At 44.1% G+C, this 23564-nt stretch overlaps 1 protein-coding gene across 2 annotated transcripts; it reads right to left on the reverse strand.

The window, feature by feature from the left end:
- Positions 1 to 668: 668 nt before the first annotated feature.
- On the reverse strand, positions 669 to 23344 carry LOC135396455 (HMG box-containing protein 1-like). Of its 2 annotated transcripts, none has more exons than XM_064627432.1 (5): positions 22947 to 23344; positions 21732 to 21957; positions 18902 to 18965; positions 16861 to 17045; positions 669 to 1241 (listed from the first exon to the last, which is right to left on the reverse strand). In XM_064627432.1, the coding sequence occupies exons 2-5, from the start codon at positions 21947 to 21949 to the stop codon at positions 1088 to 1090; spliced, it is 621 nt and encodes a 206-aa protein (XP_064483502.1). In that variant the 5' UTR covers positions 21950 to 21957; positions 22947 to 23344; the 3' UTR covers positions 669 to 1087. The 2 variants fall into 2 exon arrangements, with proteins under 2 accessions (XP_064483502.1, XP_064483503.1); XM_064627433.1 differs by lacking the exon at positions 22947 to 23344 and adding an exon at positions 22852 to 22940.
- Between the last annotated feature and the right edge of the window lie 220 nt (positions 23345 to 23564).

Consider the following 23564-nt stretch of genomic DNA (forward strand, 5'->3'; position numbering starts at 1 on the left):
GCACACAGAGATGGCATACCAGATAAAATGCACTGTTTGAAAAGCGAATACGAATACAAAACACATACGATTCCGCCTCACCGAGGCAGATTCAGAGCGTCTGCTGCAAGTTAGACAGGTTCGCATTAGTGCTGCACCACCTCAGAAGCAGGTACAACCTAGGCTTGCACTCCTAAAGAACTAGTGCTGCACCATTACAAAATGAATATGAGAGTGCAGAGGGCGCGCGCGACACTTGCAAAACAAATTCGAAGGTGCTGCACCACCTGAACTAGTTTAGTGAGTGCAGCCAAATCGAAGAGATCTATAGTATGTGCCTGCAGAGCCGTTCCGAGGGGGGTGCGAGAGGGAGAGCTGTCTTCCTGGGCGCCTTCCCTAGAAGAGCTGCTGGAAGCTCACAAAGTTGGGTAGTAAAGCGAGAGCCAAGATAATTTTCACTTTAGAATGTAGAATATATAATTTTTCCAATTCATTTTTCACTGTTTTACTTTCTTTTGTCAGAAAGAATTTTTCTGCAGAGCTTTGACGTGCAGAACATTTAGGTGATGGAATAAATGACAGATATGGTCAGATATGCGTAGCTAAAGAGCCACATATTCTTGCAGGCACGGAATAACGGAATAAGCGATGCTTGTGCTAAACTCGGGGAGAAATAAATAAATAGGGACTACAATTATTGTACTGGAGAGCCAAGCTCTGTTTATTTAACAGATAAATGTATATAGTCAAAATGATACATGAGCAAAGCCGGTTTTAAAACGAAGCACCCACAACCTAAAACGAACTGTTATACTGCGTGTGAAAGAGAGGGGAAGCAGTTGGCAAAATCAACAACACAATCCACATGTACACAATAACAACAATAATAAAAAAACCCTAAAGAAGCGTATCTATTTAGAAAAATGTCCCCGCCTTCCCCCAATCGACTGGCAACACTGTCATTTCGTTTTGGCACACTTCGGAGCCGTTTTGTACTGAATGGCATACCCTTTTTATTTTTTTTTCCTCTGACTAGCTGTGCCACATTTTTCGTGAGACAAAGGTCCCATTTTTCCAATGTGCTCCAAGATCAAACTGAAATGAGGCATCAGAGACTGGTAGAGTAGGAACGTTTCCGCTTCCAGCAATCTGGGTGGGCACGTTTTACTTCGTCAGCACGCACCTTGGCCTCCAAGGAGTAGAGTTTCTTCTCTTCGGATTTCATGCGTCGCCACTGGTCACCCAGCATTACGCTGATGGCCCTGCACATGCATTCCTTCATCATCACCTTCTGTGCAATATTGCTCATAAACCTGCACTAGAATTCACCCTAGTTATCACTAGAGTCACTGAATAGCTTCAGAGTACTGCAATTGATGTACACCTGCAAGTTCTACGCCGAGGGCGCCGTGTGGGGATGCCATACTGGCTCCGTTAAGTTGGTCTGCTATGCTAGTGACGGATCCCGTCTGTAGACATTCGTTTGTTCGTTCTTCTTTATTCGACCAAGCTATTGCGTCTTCCTTGACGACAATGGATCAAGGCCCACTAATCAAAATTGCAAGCGCTGTTACAGTCAACGTGCTGCAATTTGTGATGTGAAATAAGTTTGCTGCAGCATACGCTCGTTTTGCCTAGGCGAAGGAAAGTGCCCTCTTAACAATGCTATTAAACGTATCCCCCCTTCTTAACAATGAACTTCTCTGCAAAGCACACGCTTAGTGCCATAATGCCGAATGACATTGCTTTCTCCCCTGATTTGTTGAAAATGGGAGGCATACACCATTTTTGTACCGCTTATGCAGTACATAATTGGTACAAAAAAGGCGTACGCCTCCTATTCTCAACAAATCAGGCGAGAAAACGATGTCACTAGGGATGATAGTTGGCTAGAAGCGTGCTATGCAGTGAAGTTCATTTTTAAGAGTGTGCGGTTCCACTGACGTGACAACAAAATGCCGCACAGTTGCAGATTTTGTCCAATGGGAGAGCACGCTCTCAATGTTGCCAGACAGCTGTCGGCATAGTGCTGGGGAAAAGGAGTGCAATACTCTGAGCGAAGCCATTCAGTGACTCTAGTTATCAGTATCACTAAACGCACATCCAACTTAGACAGATTTTGAGACAATCTCAGTTAGTGAAAAGCTCTACACTTTTAGAGGTGTGTTTACATCCACGTTTTTACCACTGTGTTGGACAGAGCATGGATTAGAGCCACCGACACTTTACCCGTTACGAAAATAAAATAACTAATATATAAAATATATAAATCGCCAGTTTCTACTATGGTAAAAAAAAAAAATCCAAGAAAGTCAGATTGTCTTACGAAACAGTGCTTGACATTTTTATGACATATGCTAAAATGACCCAGTTATGGACACGTTAAATAGAATATGGTACATGAGTGAAATCAGCAGCAAATTAAGCAGTAGTAGAAACTGTAGAACTGACAGTATAATTCGGATTCCTTCACATAGCGCATTTCCTGAAAAGGATTGTACTCCCTATTGAAGAAAGGGATTGACACATAGCAAAAGGGCTATGCTACTGTAGTACAGAAGCAATGTGTGAGACAATGTAGGTGGGAGAAGAGACCTTTCTCCATGCATGAAGGAGCTATCCTCCACATTTGGGCAACTACAACATCCTGTACGTGGTTTGCCAGGTGGTACAACCATTCTCTAATGCTAATTATCACTAGTCACGGTTCACTTTGGTCTTGATACTGAATGCCAATTCTTCTGGGACCAAACCTATGATCTTTGAAGAGAATTACAAGCAGTGTGGAAGGCACCTCGAACAGTATATTTCTCTACGGTGTGATACAAACATACTGATGAACTGTCACGTAAACTAGTTATTTCAGGAAGCACACATTTCTTGAGAAAATTAGTTTACAAGAGTGTGCACAGTGACGGAGAAACCTCTCGGCGCCTTCTGGTGTGTTGTGACGTCAGAGCTCATCCAATCACTTTTACTGGCACAGTAGCAGGCAAGGCGATGGGTTGCCTGTTCTGGTTCAGACGCGGGACAGGCGGTGCCAAATATGTACAACCGCAAGAGGAAAGAAAGGGAAAAAAAAAGGGGCGTGTACTTCACAATCACAGACTGGCACCCCAAGGAAACATCTTTTCTGCCCTGCAAGATTGAAAGCTCTCTTGCGCGCTGGGGTTGCTCGCTGCACTCTACTTTTTGTGCTTGTATCCCAGGGCTTGTAATACTAACTTCTGTTCCTTCAGATTTCTTTTTTTTTTTTTAGTCCTTCCATACTCCTTTAAAATCGGCAGACGTAGTTACTCTGTCACGACATTCATTGCCCAAAATTTCCTTCCACAACCAGTCACCCAGCAGCATTAAGCTACATCAATTGCTATTAATCGCACTAGTCAAGCACAGTGCTTGTTGCATTGAAGAATCCCTTGTGAGAGATTGAGTGAAAAGCTACAAATAACGTAGTGCGAATGCAGATGGGCACGAGGGCGGGCTTCCGTCTCTGTTTTTTTTTTTTTGATTGCGTGTTAGCGCCGCGAAGCAACTGTGGCTATGAGCGGCGTACAGACGTGGACAGAAGGAGAGAGGACAGCAGGAAGGAGTGGGGGACAGGGGGATTAGTATGCGTCCTGGGCCGACTTCAAGGGGAACTGTGCCGACATTCGTCTGGAAAGTCTTCGGAAAACCCAGGGAAAACCTCAGACAGCACAGCCGGTGGTAGGATTCGAACCCACCACCTCCCAGTCTACAGCACGACCTTGGTTACCGCCAACGAGTGGACGCCTTAGCCCACTCGGCCATGCCGCTGGTGCTTCCGTCTCTGTTCTTTCTTTTCATGTCTACCGTAAACTTTGGCCTAAAGTGAAGTGCATACCATGTTCCGTAAAGCTTAGCTTGTACGGAAGCATTTGGAGCTTACTGTAGCTGCAAGTAAGGCGGAGAATTTATTTAATTGTCCTGCAGTATCCGCTAAATAAATAAATATATATAATGTTTCAATATTGCATAGAATGTGCTTCTTGAGCAGGAGTTGTCTGCACTAGCTGAAAACAGACAGGCTCAGTATGTTCCACGTTAACGTGGATAACAATGCGTACGACTTGAAACAAAAATACCCAAGCATGTTTTCCCCAGGCTTAGGTGTTAATAAGGGATTCAAGGCAAATGTGTTAAAGGACAGAAGTGTTGTAGTGAGAGAGGCTGTAGAATGTGAGCTGCGACTGTTACAAGAAAGCGCTGTTCTATAATGCTTGAAATAGATCGATTTGGCTACATCTATAGTTATTATACTCAAAGGTAGTTCGAAAAAGGTACAAATTTGTGGCAACAATAAGGCCACGGTGAACCTTTCCATTCAGAACACACAGAATTCACTCCGGGCAGCTGAGTGTTTATTTGCTGTGATAGCTCGTTGCAAAATGTTTACGCTGCTACCGTGGGAGTTTCCAGGATTTTTTCCAGGGTGGGGGTGGGGGGGTAAAGCATTCAACCAACAGACAATAGGTAATAGAATGATAACACTTGAAACCCCTGACATGCAGCGGATCTGGAGGGTAAGGTTCAGATAATTATGACGACAGCTGAATATAAATCATGATGACTTGCGTGCAAAAAGCGCAATTTCCACAACTTTGGTGCTCCATGGGGGGATGCACAGCGACTCGCAACCTCTCTTATCAGTAGGGCCCGGAAATTTAGGCACTAAAAACGATGGAAATAGGTAGGTATTTAGGCCCTCAAAAATACCAAAATAGGCAATAAAACGCAAAAATAGGCACGTTAATCTGGTGGGCTCTTTGGCTTTGTTGGTGTTTCAGGATGCCCCATCCTGACTCAAGGAAAACTTGCTCGTTTAAAGGCTACGGTACCAAACAAGCTTTCACGTCTGGTACACGAATGCTGAGGCGGCCTGGAACCACACCATATCGAATAATGCTTTTAGTTCTCCGCCCTGGAAGATGTTGAAAGGCTCAGAGATGTCACATTTTTTTATCAAATGTACATGAGCCCCTTCTAGCAAACCAAGGTACTGAAGGAAACCAAACACAAAAAAGGAACAAAAGGCGCAAATACGCAGAAACAAAAAGCAGCACTCAGCACTAGCCTGAAAACTGCACTCGCACTTACACCTCTAAAAAAAGGCTGCTATGGCATCTAAAAATGTTAAAAAGGACTACAATTCAACAGAGTCGATAAAAAGGCAGGCAACCTAGAAAAAAAAAAAAACCCTGGGCATTTCAAGGCAAATGCCTAAAAATCTGGGCCCTACTTATCAGTAAGCACACTTTAGGTTTGTTCAGGTACACGTGACTTCCTCGTCACATCACAAGCACTCCCGCAACCTTCCGGTTAATAATGGATGAAATGTTGTCACCACTGCCAGTTTTGAGCCTCACATTATGACATCTTTGAAGCTATCATATCAGTCGCTACTGAAATTTACCAATAAGCTTGGTCTAGTGAGGCTGCTGAGCTTTCCAGTTGAGCAAAACATGGTTGATGCAAGACAATGCACTTATGCTTTTTGACCTGACAAAGGAAGCAGGAATTCTGCATGATGCATAAGCCTATGGGATGGGTGCAGATCGGTATTACAACAGTCCTGAGGGCAAAATGACAACAGCGTAGTTCCATTTTAAATCGACAAGGGTGGGAAATTGACAAATTGTAATTTCCTTAAAAAAAATATATGTTAGATAGCATCTCGATTGATGACAAATGCAACAATTTCGAGTTCCATTCGATGAACCATTTCTGATATGGAGAGGCGGAAGGTTGCGGCGGCGAATGTTGCTTCGAATTTTTTCCCAACTTTGGCCTCCTAGCACCGCGCTTCTTGCCTTACCACATCCTTCAAATTTGGCTGATAAAAACTATGGGTTCAGGACAGCACGCAGAAAAAGTCATGTGACTCCTACTTTAAAGGGGCGCTACGACAAAATTCCCGAACATAGCACTTTCGGCAAAAAATGTACGATTTCGAACTTTTATTGTTCATGAGCGGGTACTTGCATTCCCTTGAAGGTATATTCATTAGAATCGCTAACTCATTCTCTATCGAATGGTATAGATATAATTTATATAGCTTCTGTGGCAGAGCGAGCAGACGGCTGTAAGTAGAAGCAACTCACGAAATTTGCTCATCTTGGACACCGTCTGTGCCAGCCGCTGCAATGCTTATTTAATTAATTTTTGCTGCAAAAGGACATGTCATGTCATCTATTAGCTGCAACAAAAACATGTTGCATTCTTTTTTTGGTAAGGACGTCACAATTTTTTTTTCAAACCCAAGTTCCGCTGTCGCGGCAGTGGGGACGTTCCTTCTTCCCGCTTGTGGCGGTGGCTGTTTCATGTTCCATTCCCATTCCCATGGTCCCAACTTGAAGGTCAGAGATAATCTCAGGACGGTAGCCGTCACCTGTTTTGTCCTTCGGTGCCAGTAGTGACCTTCTGTGTGCTATAATCTGTGAGGGCCCTCAACTGAATTGGCGAAACTCGTGGGAACACTGCCTAGTGGCTGGGCAGCCAGCTGAGGTATTTACTCGGTCCAGATGAATGAAGGGCATTGTTATTCGTGGCTCAGATCTCAGTAACACAAGTCTTCAGCGCTTAGTGTACTTGGATTGTACTTAGCGTCACTCCGATCCAAAACTGTGCTCTGGTGAGAGGTGTGCGCGACGCTCCCAACTTCAGTACCTGTGGTAGTGACAGCAATGTTGTCCTCATCAAGAATAGTTTGTGCGGATTACCGTAACAAGCACAAACGTGTAATCTACTACCAACGAAATTTTCGTGCGGTGGCTGAGCTCGGGGTGGACATCGTGAAGCACGTTTTCGGTGAGTACGAAAGGTCCAGAGATATTCAGCCAGGTGACTATATCTGCGGGAATTGTGCCCACTACTTTCACGAATGTTCCCTCGACGTTGGCCGCTCAAGTGGATCTAACAGCTCTGAGTTCGTGTCACCGGAGGATGTTGTGCAGGACGTTAACGAAGAATGCAGGAGGTGTAAAGAATGGCAAGTCAACATGAGGGAAGCTTTCCAGAACAGCACATCAATCCAAGAACGATGCCGCCTGCTGACATTGCTTCCTAAGTCTCTTTCCGTCGAGGGTGTGACCAGAATTATTCCTGAGACGACGGAGTACCTGATTAGGAAAGCACGCAAGCTAAGAGAGGACCATTGTGTTTGGTTCCAGCCGGAAGGCTATAGCGAGAGAAATGCCATTAGCACCGAGCACATCTAACTTGCGCGTCAGTGCTATAGGAAAGACGAGCTGGGGTGTACCGTTCAAAGTCCTCGGCCTCGTGATGTTATTATGATTCGTGGCGAAAACGGCGAGAAGCACCCAGTGGTGATGAGATACATGACATGCTAGATACGTGAAGCCTACAGGGTATTCCGCGGGGATAACCCGGAGATTAAGGTGGGGCTCTCCACATTCTACTCCCCACAGCCACGCTTCGTAAGCTTATCGCCCTACCGGGAAGAGTGCGTCTGTCGATACTGCGCTAACTGCGATTTCTGCGTGTCTGCTATAAACGATGTGTCCGAGAAACATTTCTCACGCGACGAGCTTTGTGCGATGTGCTTGTACGTGCAGCCCACTAAGAACTGTTTTCTTGGGACCTGCAACTCATGTCCAGGGGGAAGATGCCTGACGTCCTCTCTAAAATTAAAAAATCTCTCTACTAAAAAGACTCTCTAAAATTAGTGGCGACTCTCTAAAGTAGCGGACTTACAAGAAGTAAATGTGTCTCTGTGGCTGTCCGGAATGCTGACAAGGACAACGTTTGACCCAGAAAACTTCATAAGGACCGTTCAACAATGGATTGGACAGTACGTGACGCATTCGTTTCTCCGAGACACGCAAAGGATGGCTATCAAAGAAGTGAAGTCATCTGTCGCAGGACCCATTGTTATATGGCATTTTGACTTCGCTGAAAATTGCTCCGTAGTTCTTCCCAACAAGGTCCAGGGTTATTATTGGAAGAAGCAGCAAATATCTATTTTTACATGTGTTGTCACCACAAGAGCGAACACGCTATGCTTCGCAGTCGTAAGTTACGACAGTCGGCACAACACGGCATTTGCATTATTAGCGCTGGAACTGATCGACGAGTAGTTTGATGAGCATGGCCCCATATACGCCAAACGAGTGCACGTATCAGATGGAGCTAGTGCTCATTTCAAAAATAAGTTCCAGGCCTATGAAATGAGCCGGAACCCACGCATTCAGAGGTGAATCTTCTCTGCACTCGGTCACGGGAAGAACGCGTGTGATGGTGTTGGAGGCCTGGTAAAGCACGGAGCAACGACGCATAACCTGCGAGCCTCTCCCGCTGATGTCATTCAGTCTTACTGAAAGTCTGCAGACTAAAATGCCCAACATCATGCTCCTTCATCTTCCCCAGAACCACATCACAAGCTTCAGGAGGAAGAAAGAGAAAGAGTGGGCGCATGCCCCAAACCGTCCAAGGATACGTAGCTGCCTCATGTGGGTGAAAGAAAACGAGAACTCTGACAATACGGTGTTCCGGAGGTGTGCTTCATTCCAATGACAAGCTTTTGAATGTGGCCGTGTGTGCGAACTGTGGCATAAGCGGTGCTTTATCAACATAGACTGTCATGCCTGGTCGAAGGATCATAAATATAATTAAATATTTTTGTGCGCACTACAGCTGTGTACTGCAATTTTATGAGAGTTGGAAGTGGTTCCAAAATCGTGCCGGTTACCTGTTTCTATGTATGCCACATGTAGGGATGGAACATAGGGAGCTGCCGCCAGAGGCAGGATGAAGTGAAGCGGCCGCCGCGGTGGCAGCGCAACATGGTTACGGAAAAAAAAAATCGTGGCGCCCTTCCAAAAAAAGAATGCAACATGTTTTTGTTGCAGCTAATAGATGACATGTCAAAGTACCTTTTGCAGCAAAAATTAACGAAATAAATATTGCAGCGGCTGGCACAGATGGCGTGCAAGATGAGCAAATTTGGCGAGTTGCTTCCACTTACAGCCGTCTGTTCGCACTACCACAGAAGCTATATAAATGATATCTACACCATTCTATAGAGAATGAGTTAGCGGTTCTAATTAATCTACTTTCAAGGGAATGCGAGCACCCGCTCATGAACAATAAAAATTCGAAATCGTACATTTTTTGCCAAAAGTACTATGTTCGGGAATTTTTTTCGTAACGCCCCTTTAAAGTAGGAGTCACGAGACTTTTTCTGCGTGCTGTCTTGAACCCATAGTTTTTATCAGCCAAATTTGAAGGATGTGGTAAGGCAAGAAGCGCGGTGCTAGAAGGCCAAAGTTGGGAAAAAATTTGAAGCAACATTCGCCGCCGCAACTTTCCACGTCTCCATATCGGAAACGGTTCATCGGATGGAGCTCGGAATTGTTGCATTTGTCATTAATCGAGTTGCTATCTAACATATATTTTTTTAATAGAAATTAAAAATTGTCAATTTCCTACCCTCGTCTATTTAAAATAGAACTACCCAACAGCATATGCCTCTTATACCTAGGGAGTGACTTTTTCGGGTTAAATGCCTTTCTCAGAATCGGGGGTAAAAATCTGGCGCTATTTTTAAATCTGTAATTCGGGGAGAAATCGGGCGATAACTGTGCCTTCGGGTGTTATCGGGTGTTTTTGTTTCTCCTCTTGTATATTAAGTCCTTCCTTACTTCTCTTCTTTTCTTTTTTTGTTCTTTTGCGGGACCGTAACCTTCCAGCGGTAATCCCCCAAAGGCATAGACAGTGTTGACACACATGGGTGTATTGCTGAGAACGTAAGTGACCCATTTTTACATGTGTTACACGTGGCGACCATTGTTTGTCTTCAGTGGAAATGTCACTTGAGGATTTCATAGTGACTGGAATTCGGGGAGAAATCGGGTTTAACCCGAATTGGTTGGAGGTCAGTTCGGGGGGGAATAACCGGGCGGAATCGGGTTTAACCCGAAAAAGCCACTCCCTACTTATACCTTAACAAAGGAGAGCAAGGATATGTGCATCTAGAAAAAGCAGCAATCACTGTCATTTTTGGTCTGATGACCACAAATAATTTTACCATACAGGTTAATTAATTTTACATACCATAATTTCTTAATGGCAGGGAATTCACGATAGTTTCAGATTACAAGCCACTGGGTGGGATACTCAGTCATAATAAGCCTGTTCCAACATAGGCCTCTGCTAGACAGCAAAGGTGGGTCCTTCATGCTTACAACTACGCATGGGTGTATTGCAAAGGCACTGAGATTGGTAACGCCAATGGTCTATCCAAGGTGTTGTTACCGGCAACAGAAAATGAAACTGAAGATGTAAATTTCCCTTTGTCAACTGCTGAAGTTCCTTTGCCTGCAGACAGACAGGAAAACACAAGGTTCTGTGTAAAGTATTGTACATGATGTTAAATGGTCGTCCAGCACATGTTTGTGAAGATGGGTTACTTCCGTATTTTCAGAGCAAGTCAGGATTATTAGTTCGTTGACATTGCTTGGTTTGTAAAAACAAAGACTGTTTTGAAAGCACAAGTGTCAGATTTACTACACGAAGGTCAACCGGGTGTAACTAAAATGCAAATGTGAGCTAGAAGTCAAGTTTGGTGGCCAATATCATCAAGGTATTGAACGCTTTGTCTAAGTTATCTCCCTTTCTATTTTTTTCCGGCATCCAGAGGCAAACGAGACGTTCACCATTGGACAATTTGGAACTGAAAAGTGTGTGAGCAATGCTACAGTCAACCTTCTTCAGGGAGAAACAACATTCCTAGCCTCTAATTATACCCCACGCTACAGCTCTAATAAGCAGTGAACAAGTAATTCACGAAAAAGCCAATAAGTGCCAGTGCCAATTGGTTGAACCGGGACCCTCCTGCACCTTCAGACAAGATGCGTACGTCCAGGGGGCGTGGATGACAACACCAGGTTCTAATGCTGCCTACTTGCACTCTGAAGCTCAACACTCTCGCTCTCCAAAAAGTATTCCCAAGAGTGCAGGAGTTTGTAGTTGTACGTAGTCCTAAAGGTATGGTGCGAAGGTAGCACTAATGTCTCTGAATCACATTTAGTTTCGAGTTTGCAAGGAACCTAACTGCCACCAGTATTTGTAGTCGGGGTTTGAGTGTTGCCGTCATTGCTAGCACTGTGTTTGTGTGAGGGCACAAACTCGCTATAGGGGCATGGAAGACAAAGCCTGTGTCTTGGCCTCGCACTGTTCAAAAGCTGCAATTGATGCACTGGTTGTAACAGAGGGCAGGTACAATTTGCTTCACTCGCGTGTAAGATACAACAATGGCGACCAGGGGCCCTATCCTCGTCAAAGTATTCGACGCCGATTACTTTAAATCTCTTCTGTCATTGGTGCATAATTGAAAAAGGCATGAGTATTAAAAGTGGTTGACACCTTTTATCAACCAATGGCCCAACGTGTTACCTTGGAAAGCGACCCGCCTTATCGGTGTTTTTTCCTGAGAATCCGAAGGCCACACATGTGATCTGCCCGCCTTGCCTTGTTGCTTCAGTTCTTTGGTGTCGGAAACGGAAAACTCTAGCGGTGTAAAACTGAATTTCGTGGAAAATGCGCGAAAAAGCCGCTCGTAATTTCCTTTTTTGCTGTTTGTCATTTTTCATGACGTACAGGTGTGCAAGACGGCAATATTTGTGTGATTGTACTTGGCAATTATAATTGCGATATGTGCCGCCGTGTGTGACAGATGCCGCTGATGGTGGCAACAGCAACAAACAACAGTGATAAAACCACAAAGGATTATGCAAAGGATCGCACGGACAGTGTGGCGCGAGCCGTAAACGTGTTTATGAGAAATCGGTTCGTGCTTTAAATCTTGCGCTTTATTTATGAGCTTTTTTGTATATTTTCAAGTGTGTTTGTGTGCTCGATATGTGAAATGATAAGTCGCATTTCAATATGCTTCTTCTGCTCATGAGCTGGGGTGGTAATGGTCCACAAATGAGCGTTGATAGTTTTACTCAACAAACAGAGAAGTTTGATCGATTAGTTTTTTGTAGGGCTGTGCGAATATTCGAATTCTCGAATCGAATCGAATATCAAACGCTCGAACTATTCGATTCGCGAATCGAATATTCAATATTCGATTTTTCGAATATTCGACTATTCCACGAATATGAACGACACAACCCGAAAGTGGGCTTCACCTGATGCTTCCATGCATTAGGTGAAGCCTCCTTTACGAAATTGCCCTTGCTGCAGGACCAACACAGGCTGGACGGTGTTTAGTTTAAGATAACATTATCCAAAGTTAGTTTTGTAGACATTTTATGTGGAAGGGGCGGCGCCCCTCCCACATGCAGTTTAGCAGTGCCGACGAGGGACTTTGATTTGATGTCTGTGAGGTTGCCTTTAAAAAGTTAGGACTCTTGAATAATGACTACAGCCCATGAACAAGAAGGGTGTCTTAAAGATGTCCTTTACGTCTAAAATTTCAGTAGTGCAACTTCCTAGGACGAGTGCAAAGAAACTAAAGGGTGTTCATGGCAAAACTGAGGCAGGATGCCAATTCGTTTGTTTCACAAATGGCCTGTGGTTGTCTGAAACAATTACAGCCTCATCCGTATAACATGCTACTGCCTGACACAAAATTTTGAAATGAAGGTAACCACTCCAGTACTCCAGTAAGTGTGGGCTCACCTGAAAAGCAGGAAGCACTCTCATGTAAAATTAAAGAGTAGGGGCTTTAAACAGAAGGAGTGCATGTCTCTCTCGTGACAGTTAACGCCAAAAAAATTACACTAAAGCCATGGGCTACAAATTGGACACTTTTAGTGCGAAAGTCACATATTGTAAATTTTGCACAAATATTCGATATTCGATTCGGTATTCGGAATTTTTTCCCCCATTCGATTCGATATTTGATTCGACTTGAAATATTCGGATTCGCACACCCCTAGTTTTTTGTGTACACATCGCTATGTTGCAAGAACATTGAGTGTACGACGCCTCTGACGACGCTTCGAAAAGCGCGCCATTCTCACGCATACAAAGGCGGCGATCCGCGCAGAGGAACTGTGTTACGCAGTAAAGCGCGTTGTGCAGCGGTATTTCTATCATTATTAAATAAAAACGAAGAAAGATACGAATTTTTTGCTGTGACGAGCACATACAGACTTTATATAACACAATAAAAGGAAATGCACATGCAGACCCATCACGAAACCCGTCGCCGCTCTAAATAATCGACCCTCTTTCGCTACGTTACTTTTCAGCTTTGAAACTAATCTGTTGCGTCATTGTTACGTCAAAATGACGTAGGGTCACGGTCCGAGATTAGGGCCGAGAGGCTGTGAAGGAAAACTAGGTATAAATTTCCATTGAAACGGGCGGTATCTAAGGGCGGAGTATTTCGTGGCAGCCCCGCCCTACAGCTTGTGACGTAAAGTAATCCAGGTCGATTAGTTTTGATGAGGATAGGGCCCCAGGCAATCGTGGACTAAAGAGGACTATATTATAATTAGGGTTCCAGGTTTTCGGAGCCTAGTTACTGGTATATTCGAAGCGTGTTTTTCAGAGCTGATTAGACTGCAATCTCATTAACTCGCATTCGCTTAATTTGAACTTCAGGATAATCGACTCTCAGGTCTCATCAAAGTCACATGTATCTGAATGGGGAAAAACAACGGGCAATTCGAACACACAAACATGTGCAACGGTTTATTGGATTGAGAATGGCCGGCCATGCCTGACTACGCTCTGGTCTGGCAGCGCGACAATCGCCACACTGCTGGCATCTGCGAAAGCTTTACTGAGTGTTCAGCTTACTTATAAGTAGGGTTCCGGGTTTTCGGAGTTTATTTTTGGGCGTTACCGGAGAATGTTTTCGGAGTTTGTTTTTTTCAAAAAACAGAGTTTTTCAGACTGTATGATTTACAGCTCATTTAATATCCGAAATTCTGAGAAAACTTGACGACACACGCACAGTTGCGCAGCGAAAACGCAGTTCTCACATTTATTGCTTGAACACACTGAGGTGTTCCGCAATGCCAAATGTACCCTTTTCGTGTGCAGTGGTCACTGTTATGCGGCAGTACTTACATACGACAACCTCTGCATCACGATCGCGGGACGATGTAAACTCCTCGAAATCAGGGTACTCCTTGACATAGTCGCAGGGCAGCTTTCGCTTGCGTCCCATCTTGTCGTCAGCACTGCAACTAGTTGCCCTTTTAAAGAGACCACTCCGTATGACCTCGGTTCGATGCTTATTTTAGGGCTTAGGTGACGTGTCGGACAAAGAAATCGGGGAACAGACTGGGAAAAAACCCGGGCGGTGAATCCTCCAGTGGTCGAGATGACCGCAGAAGAAAACGGTAGGTCATGGAAACCATTATTATGCTGCGGTGGGGCCGGTATCTGACGTCAGAAGAAACCCAGGACACAAAAGGAGACCAAGAACAATAACCCGGTTATCAGGAAAAACATCTGCCAAGTGGAGTTTTTCGAATTAATCCGAATGAGTGCGTTTTTCAAATTTTTTTTGATAAATCCGAAAACCCGGAACCCTACTTATAAGACCATGAGTTATAAAGGTGATACCAGCGCAGGATGGAAAAAGGTGCAAATATAGTAACCAACACCGGAGCCCGCAAATATGACTGGCACAGAATGATGCCGCTTACATGGTCAGCAAAGCAAGTAAGCCGTGCTGTTTTAAGGGGGTCGAGACCCTTCCTATCTACCAGCACAGTCAACAGAAAGCCGTGGATGACAGCCGATATTTTCTCAGGCTGAGTCCGCGAGATTCGCATCCGCCGGGTTGTGTTTAACATCGTACAGGATGTCATCAAGTCTTAAGAAATGAGTTTGAATGCAAATAACAGGTTGTTTTCAGCACCAAGATGTCTCGATGCTTGCCTGTAAATAAATGTTTTGGAATATGAACGAGCCGCTTACATTTCTGACATCATGTGACGGTGAGCGTGCTTTATAACTTCAACTTCCATTCTGTACAATTCATCTCTGCTCCCTTGTATACTTCGAGAAGGAAGGAAAGCACTACTGACAGAAAAATGATGATGATGATTTGAGTTTTAATAGGAAAAGAGAAAAGAAAATCCTAGGCACTGGATGTTTTCTAAGTAGGTCTGGGAAATGGCGGAAATGACCTCAAAGTGACCGGATGTCGAGTCGAGTCACTAAATAAGATACCCAATTCAGTGAATCCAATGTCGAAGTGCCTCCAGGCAAGGATGGAGTTCACCCGCATTACACGGATGCGTTACGCGTTGTTAAGCGAAAGATTGCTGCACAGTGGATTTGGGTTAAGAGAGCCACCCTACATGAGGTAATCTCGACACAAGAGGAACTGAGACTCATCAACTATCCTTGCGTTTGCTGACCAAGAGCGAGGAAGGATCCGCCTCCTGGATGCAGGCCAATAGGAAGACGCGGAGGGCAGGCACTTCCCAAGCCTCTGCTCTCGCCTAAGAGATGGCGCAGCGTTACCGTTGTTTCGTGTGTCGCAAGGTTTCTGCCATGGCGCACCAATCTAACCAACGGCTTCGCCGTCCGTTAAACGGCATACGCGCGACTCCCGCTTCCCATGTTGATGGACGGCGAAGCTGTTGGTGAGATTGGTGCGCCATGGCAGAAGCCTTGCGACACACGAAACAACGGTAACCGCTGCGCCATCTCTTAGGCGAGAGCAGAGGCTTGGGAAGTGCCTGCCCTCCGCGTCCTCCTATAGGCCGACATCCAGGAGGCGGAGCCTCCCTCGCTCTTGGTCAGCAAACGCAAGGATAGTCACCTCGTCAACCAGGCATCCTTGCATAGGCTTTCTTGCTGAGCTGTACGTGTACTACAACACTCAAAGCATAGTTTTTCAGATAAATCCAAAAAGCCGGAACCCTAATTATAAGTGCACATCACGAGTAACGTTAGAGGTCCAGGATAGTCTTATGTCTCCAAAACCAATTAGCAAGATACGAATAACTAAAGTCACATATAAACTTGGGTGAAACAGATCTTCTCACAGTTGCAATTGGAATCTAGCATTTGTCAGTCGCTGGACTGCACTGTAGTCAAAGAGTGTGTACAGGTTTTACAGGTGGTAAACAATTTTCACTGTATATCTGCAGAAAACGCTTCAAGGTTGCCACAAACCATCATGCTCTGTGTTGGTTAGCTGTCGTCAAAGCGCTGCCTGGGAAGTTACCTCACTGGCTCTGCTTTTTCAGAAAGGTGTGAATACAGTAGCTCAATGTTATCCTGGATACCGCTCGTATGTGTTAAATATCTTTGTGTTACATGCATTTTCCACCTTTTTTTTTTCAAAGTGAGTTAACAAAATTTTTCATTCACATATTTTTTTATATTTTGGCTAAATTGTAGGCCCAGCAGAATTCGTTATAACTAAAGTGCAAAGTATTTCACAAAAAGCCACATCTATGTGCTTGTATATGCCATGCATATTGCCATACTTTTTTGTGCATGTCTACGTACCAATTGTCTACTGATATATGATACATTATTGAAGCAACCGATACCGAAGCAATGAGTATTTTGTGCACAAGCTGACGAAAACGTGCTGTAAATAAACAAAAAAATTAATGTACTGAAATTTTATCTCAGGTGCTTCCGGTAGCATAAGGAAGTGCCATCCAACTTGTTGATGTTCATTACAATATGTTTTGTGTTATCAACAAGAAACCATTATCAAATGTTCCGATTGTGTACTTGGGAAAATCTGTTAATTTCACATGACCTGCAAACTTGTTTTTCTGCCTAGCTGTCACACGGGTTTAGGAGTTTTCAGTCACACTTTCAGGTCACAGACCAATAATACTGGAACAAATGTTACACATAGTATTCACTAAAGGAAACATAACAGACATGTGCACATAGAGTGACCTGTTATCTTTCCCTGGATGCAGGTGTGAATATTCTCCCCGGTGCTTCTGTGCAAAAAGCATGAAGCCGTTCATCGGCCTCCTAGGCTTAGAGGGGTCTGGCCAGGAGACATGACGTGTACGGCTGTTCTTGCGAGTGGGGCTAGTCCCACCACCATTAGCTGAAGCTGCTGCAGCCACACGATGCTGCAAAGAAAGTGCACTCATTTATGTTGCTGTCCCTCACACAATGTGTTTAGTAGTAAAACATTTTGTTTACACACATTTGTTTGCATCACAGAAAAACATTTGTCTTTCTTCACTGTAGCCAAATAAATGCTTCCAAAACTTTTCTTGTGCCCTCGAAGTGTGCATTCCACTAGTGCAAATATTTCCAACTTTAATACAGGATTTTCTTTTCCAGCCATGAAAGGCAGCAGAAGCAAATAACCATGACCCGAATCGTTTCAATGAATTTGACCTATGTAACTGTGGAATGATGGGCAAAAACTTTTTAATTCTTCTGGAGGAAAGATCGGAAATAGTACGTACCACAGCCCACGACAAAAAGAAAACTGACTGCAGTATCGCACATAACGTGCACTTGAAGTAAAATTTCTGCAAGCATATTGTCAGATGGCAGGAAGAAATAATCGCATTTTGGTAATTTTGTATTTCATGAAACAAGGTGGGTTCAGGCGTGGATCTAGAGGGGGGTCCAGATGTCCCGACTCCATTCTCAATTTCTGTTTACATATACTGCTTCAGTTGACCCTAGGAAGTGCATATAGCATGCTGTCCCAAGGTTGGACCCCCCCCCCCCCCCGCAAAAATCCTGGGTCCTGGGTGGGTTGTGCATCTTATGACTTTCTCAAAGATATTTTCCTGTGCAAAAGCTAGAAAAGTGTCTGGGAAAATTTTGTTCAATTGTGCGAAGGAGAAAAGCACACCTGTCGAAGTAAGGCATGGCACAAAAGGTACTTTACTGAATTATTTGTCATTGCAAGCATTAGGTATTTGCTTCTTTATTCACATCAAGGTAGGTTTTTACATATCAATATAAACTGAACTCAAGATCTGGACAGTTTTCCGTAATAGGAGTAAATGTGCACGACATTTCTACTATTTCTACATATACATATTTATATACAAACATACAAGCACATTTCTACTTAAACATTTAAACATGCAAACACTCTAGGTACAGCCAGTGGCATCACTAGGGTACACGGTACAACCGGTGTAGCAGCTCTTTGCATCACCCCCCAATTACCCGATCCCCTTCCGTACCAGGCAGCTGACGATAAATAACCATATTACACCACACTGAGAAAAAAAAATATCACAGGCTAGCAGAGGGCTCCGCATGTTGTTTTTGGCGTCATCGGCGGCGTCGCACCCCCCCGAACACACTAGTGATGCCACTGGGTACAGGCATGATCCGTAGCAATTCTAACAACTAGCCATAATATAAATTTCAGTAAGGGACTTTGACAGTTAAGGGATGAGTAAGGGGCTCTGGGCTGTAGCCTTCACAATGTAACACCAATACATTGCAACAAAGTTTGATAATGTAAGATGCAATGGCTGGTGTATCGAGGGGACTTGATGGAGCTAAGGAAGTTTTGGAAGAACATGTTTAATCAGAAAAGCCTGAAGCAAAACTGTCACAGTTTTTCAGCGCCACTGTTCGACCTCGGTAGACAAGTGCTTGACTTCTCACCTGCACGTATACCTGACAGCTCAGATCTTCAACTCGTTCATATTTCATTCCGAGTGTTTAAATGCATCACTTACCTTGTGTTTTGCCACGCCCTGGGTTTAGAGTGCGCCAGCTTAAAAACAATGACAACGCTCGTTATGTGCGAGTTCAAGATCTGGCTCCAGGCAACGCAAGCTCAAAACCATACCATAAATGTCCTTATCTAAAAGGGGAAAAACTAGCACTTGCTTCCCACCAAACATAGTAAACTAAATCCACAACATTAAAGCTATGTACCAATACTTAGGCTGTTTATAGGCACCTGAAAAATAAATGGTTGAATTGACTTGAAAGCTCTAACCTGTGCCATGGAAGTGAGTGTGAGTGCTGCAGAACGATCTTCTGGAGTGAGAACAAGCTTTGGGCTGTAACAAAGGGAAACTGATTAGTTACCTGCTGCCACACCTAGGTTTTAAATTCAAGCAGTTGTGTTTACAATACAGTGCATGGCCACTCTCGTGATAATTACTTTCTAGACTTTTCAAAAGGAGATCTCTAACGCCTGTGGCTAACTAATACGTGCCCGGGTAATATCCAAAGACATAATTATCCCTGTAGTATCATAGAAAATGTGCTCTCTAAGTCAAGTCTTACACACAGAGACACACTTCTTTACAAACTACCTCCAAAGTCAAAAGGAACGCAGTGCTGCCTTTGTTACCACTTATAACAAAGTCCCCAGATACACTAGATATGTTTTTCACAGTCATATACTACATAGTGATGAAAGCTTGAAAGAAATTTTCCTAGTTGCCCCTTCCGACACATTCCTTAGATCTCCATATTTTCCGTAACATTTCGATATCTCGATATCATATCTCCCTGCTTATCTTAGTATAATCCTGGCTGTTCCCCCTGCAACAATAAATATAGTCATTTTGTCCTTCCATGCACCTCAGTCACTAGTAGCGCTACTGCTTTCACTTTCCAAATTTGGCATTCCTTGCATTTAAAAGCACGGAATTGTGGCGTGCATTTAATAATGTGTAATAAGTCCAATGCCCAGTACATGGGGGAAATGTTAAGCACCATGCGTGAGCGATTCTGTGGTCATAAGTCTGATATCATTAGCAGGTGTCCTACCCCTGTGTCTCTATTCATTTTGATCTTCCTCAACATGATTTTTGTCCATTTAAAAATTGTAACGTTAGAGTCTGGTTTCACTAATAGCATGAAGCATAAAAACCGTGAATCTTATCTCATATATAAATTATGTACCCTACAACCACGTGGATTAAAGGCACACGCAGAACCATTACAATCCCAAATTTAAACGTTGTTGTACCGTATAGTGATTTCCCACAGAAGTCAGGCGATTCAACCAGTACTTGTTTTTACTTCTTGTGTGCTGAAGATAGACTGGACACTAAGTGAAGGAGGCGGGTCAAAATACCAAAAACTGTTAGTCTTGAACGAAAGGTCTCCAAACACGTCTTCTTCAACACAAGATGAACCATTCGTTTGGCAAATAAACCATCTGTGGTTTCAAGTGCCAGCCTTTTCTTCAACGCTAAGCAACCAGGGCATTTACTTCCTGTTGCTTGCCAGGGTTTGATGCGCTTCAGTGATTCAGTTTTGCAAGTCGAGGCTCGGTTTCGTCCTTGGTGCCAGAATGAAACAAATCGATGGTAGTTTTACATGACGACTGCAAATAAAGCCAAGAGTCTTATTTATGGCGAACATAAAAAGGCCTTGCCAGGCTTTCCATAAAAAACGACACATATTTGGAAAGAAAGGAAAGTCAGAATAAAATTCAAACAGCTACGAGCAGCTAATTTCAATGACAAGCTTTCGTGCAGAACCTGCACTTCATCCGAAGAGCATTCAGTTATGACAAATGTTTTGATTGCCTCGTAGAGACAGAGCACCGTGAAGACACACAAAGAAAAGCACACAGAAAACATCACAGTTACTAGACGAAGGCTATGTATGCACAGGGTCTTAATTTTATCTAGATCTCCTAATCTTGTCCTGAGATCCATGGGGAAAACCTACGTGCGTCAGAAGCACAAGGGGCGCTCATTCCACATCAGAGGGCCACGTGCTTTAGAGGAATGCAGATGATTGAAGGAGGTGTGGACCTGCTGGCCAGATCAGTCGCTCAGCGGCCCGGATAAATTGAAGATGACGAGGGTGATACGCTCCCGAGGTCTTGGTACTGGCTGATTTGCATAGCAATATTTGGCAATGGATATTTCAAAGCATGTGCTTGTTTCAGGATTTTTATAAAATCAAAAAGCTTTCAACAAGGTGTATCTCCCATTCTGCTATCTCACTTTCACCTGAAAGCCCTAATGAAACAGTTAATTAATTCATTTAAAGTGATTAGTCACCCGGTAGTTACGAACTCTCTTCGAGAGGATGTCCGCCAGGCCATGTAACTGAAATGCAAGAATGGCATCTAGGCTGCTCCGATAGCCTTTTTTATAAGAAAAAAACTGTGAGGAACAAAAAAAGATCCTGTATATAGCGTTCTTCATTTTCCGGTTAAACCTGATTTCTCACAATATTCGCACCCTGAACACACTTTCTCGAATTCCAGTACAAACCGATTTCTACCAGGAATCCCAGAGGCTAAACTTGGGGTGCCATGGTAAGCCCTTAAAGGGGTGAATCATTCATGATATTAGCCGAGACAGGTCGGGCATACTCCTTTTATTATATTGCCCTACTGATTCTAAAGACGAGCTTGGACACATGTTGCAATTCCTCCGTTTATTCAGTGACCCAGTTCCAAATGCTCCTTACCTGCTGACATGATTGATTGATCGTGACTGTGATTGATTAATAGGTGATGGGATGGTGATTATGTACGTAAACAAGTAAATGTCAAACACAATAATGACAGGTAGATGTGTAGCATCTGAACTTTCGTACACTGGGAAAGCTTGCATGTTGTAACCACAGAACAATAAAAATTCTGGTTTCTGGACTTCGTTATCACAATGGTGGCTCCAGTCACGACGATTTAGGTTTCATTTGAACATCCCCGATGACGTATGAAATGGGTAGAAACCCCCCTGATTTCCCCGAAAGTTTCTGTGTTAAAATATCACCCGATTTTCATCCTTGAAGTGCAAAAATCGTATAACCGAAAAATGAAGATCCCTAGTTATAAAGTAGTAAGTTACCTGAGTGGGGGCTCCAATGAGGGGCGTGCATAAGAATGTAGGGCTGAGAGGCTGAAGGAACGCTGACGTGGAGTTGGGGGAGGCGAATCTTGCCGTAGTAGGGGACTCTCTGGGCTGGTGGCAATGATGGCAAGCTCTTTCAGCCGGTCAAATGTCCCCTCCTCCGCAGTAAAGGGGTCCTCCGCTCTGCTTTCATTGCAATCCTGAGACCCAGGCATCGGCAACACTGGACATCCATAGAGTGCACGGTCAACATGTCCTACCCCAATATAAGTAATGCTCAACTACCCCTTGCGGAGGCACAACCATGCATCAGCCTTGCAGCTGTCTTTTTCCTGCTATATGTCTCGTCTCTAGGAAGTTACAGGAAGTTAAAATCTTCCATGCTGAAAACGTCATGTGCAGTAACTACACAATGAGTAACAGTACAGTTTTGCACAGAGAAAAAGTTAAATAACGTGTACTATGGTGGCAGGCTCGAGAATGACTGAAGCACGAGTGAAAAGTATGAAACCCTAATTTTAACTGTGTAGCAGATTGCACTGAAAAACCATTTCACTTAACTGGCTCTCGTTGGATGACTGCTGAAAATATTTTCAGCTGGGTTAACCACATTTCATGCTGACTTTAGTCTTCTAGACTGACTTGTGTGTACCGTCTTTCTGTGTCTGTGTCTCTCGGTCTTCTTCGTGGATCTACACCAGCTTGCCTGCACCCTATCCCTTGTGTCGTCTAGACTGGAGATTCGTATATTTTTTGTTGCAGCTTTTTTGCCACACTTCCAAACGCTGTCAAATACTAGGACATTTATTGAGGTTACTGTGCTTCCTCCCTTCGCCAGATTGTGCATGCAGCGCAAGCAACCGACCCATGGTGTGTGTGTGTTGCGACATCCTTTACTTTACTGACGTGCACCTGTGCAGAAGTTACATATTTTATAAGTTCGCACGATGCTCCAAGTCCCCCATGTCATACACGCGCATGCGCTTGAAACAAGTGCACCCCTGTGGACACAATTCGCTGCTCAACTACAAGTTGGGGCTGCTGTAGTGTCATGCTAACCTAGCACGTAGACCGTCACCCCTTTCGCCTACAACAGGTCAGGTATCCAGTGACCTACCACGTATGTGCAGATCACTATCATGTCGTCACTGACAGCCTACAGTTAGAAACGACAAGCATTCTCCTCCAAGTTACAAGAAGGTTTGCACTTGCCACCAGCAGAAGGAATCCACGACGTCGTCTTGATAATAGAGTGGCTGAGCGAGGAACACGGATGAACATTAGATGGTTCACTGTCACAGTATTTCACTGGTGCTGTGTCTCTTCCATGCCGCTGTCAACGCCTAAACACCACGCAATCACACAAGATTGAAATGTCACGCAGAAACGGCGAGCCCCATACATTACACTCCACCGCCAGCATCTGCCCAAGCTATCTGCGGCGCCATGTTGTGAACAAAAACATAGCCAGGGGCAGTGGCTGTGGTAAGAGCAGAGAAGCAGAGTTGCACAGAAAATGCCAATGCGTCAATATTTGTCAAACACGATTGTCTCTTTCATGCATGTTTCTGAGAAAATATCAAATACAGCAATGACAACATGGAGAGAAAAACAACGGACAACTTTAGCTCCGTAGCCAACGTCATATCCGGTGTAGCAGACGTGCCCACTTGGACGTGCATCATGGAGGATTGAAGGGGAGAGAAATAAAAACACATCTCTACGTTTCAGCGTGCGTGATCTTTTGTCACATGTGCCATAGTGTGTATATTACGGTGAAACGAAATTTATTAGTTCCTTCATTGAGTAACATTACTTCCATGGGATCGG

Source organism: Ornithodoros turicata, chromosome 6 (genome assembly GCF_037126465.1).
Source record: "Ornithodoros turicata isolate Travis chromosome 6, ASM3712646v1, whole genome shotgun sequence".
NCBI classification, from domain to species: Eukaryota; Metazoa; Arthropoda; class Arachnida; order Ixodida; family Argasidae; genus Ornithodoros; species Ornithodoros turicata.

Coding starts and splice junctions, on each gene's coding strand:
- LOC135396455 (XM_064627432.1), bottom strand. CDS start 21,949: ATGCCTGGGTCTCAGGATTGCAATGAAAGCAGAGCGGAGGACCCCTTT. Junction 17,046..18,901: donor CACTCACTTCCATGGCACAG/GTTAGAGCTTTC, acceptor CTTTCTTTGCAG/CATCGTGTGGCTGCAGCAGC. Junction 1,242..16,860: donor CATCCAGGGAAAGATAACAG/GTCACTCTATGT, acceptor ATGCATGTGCAG/GGCCATCAGCGTAATGCTGG.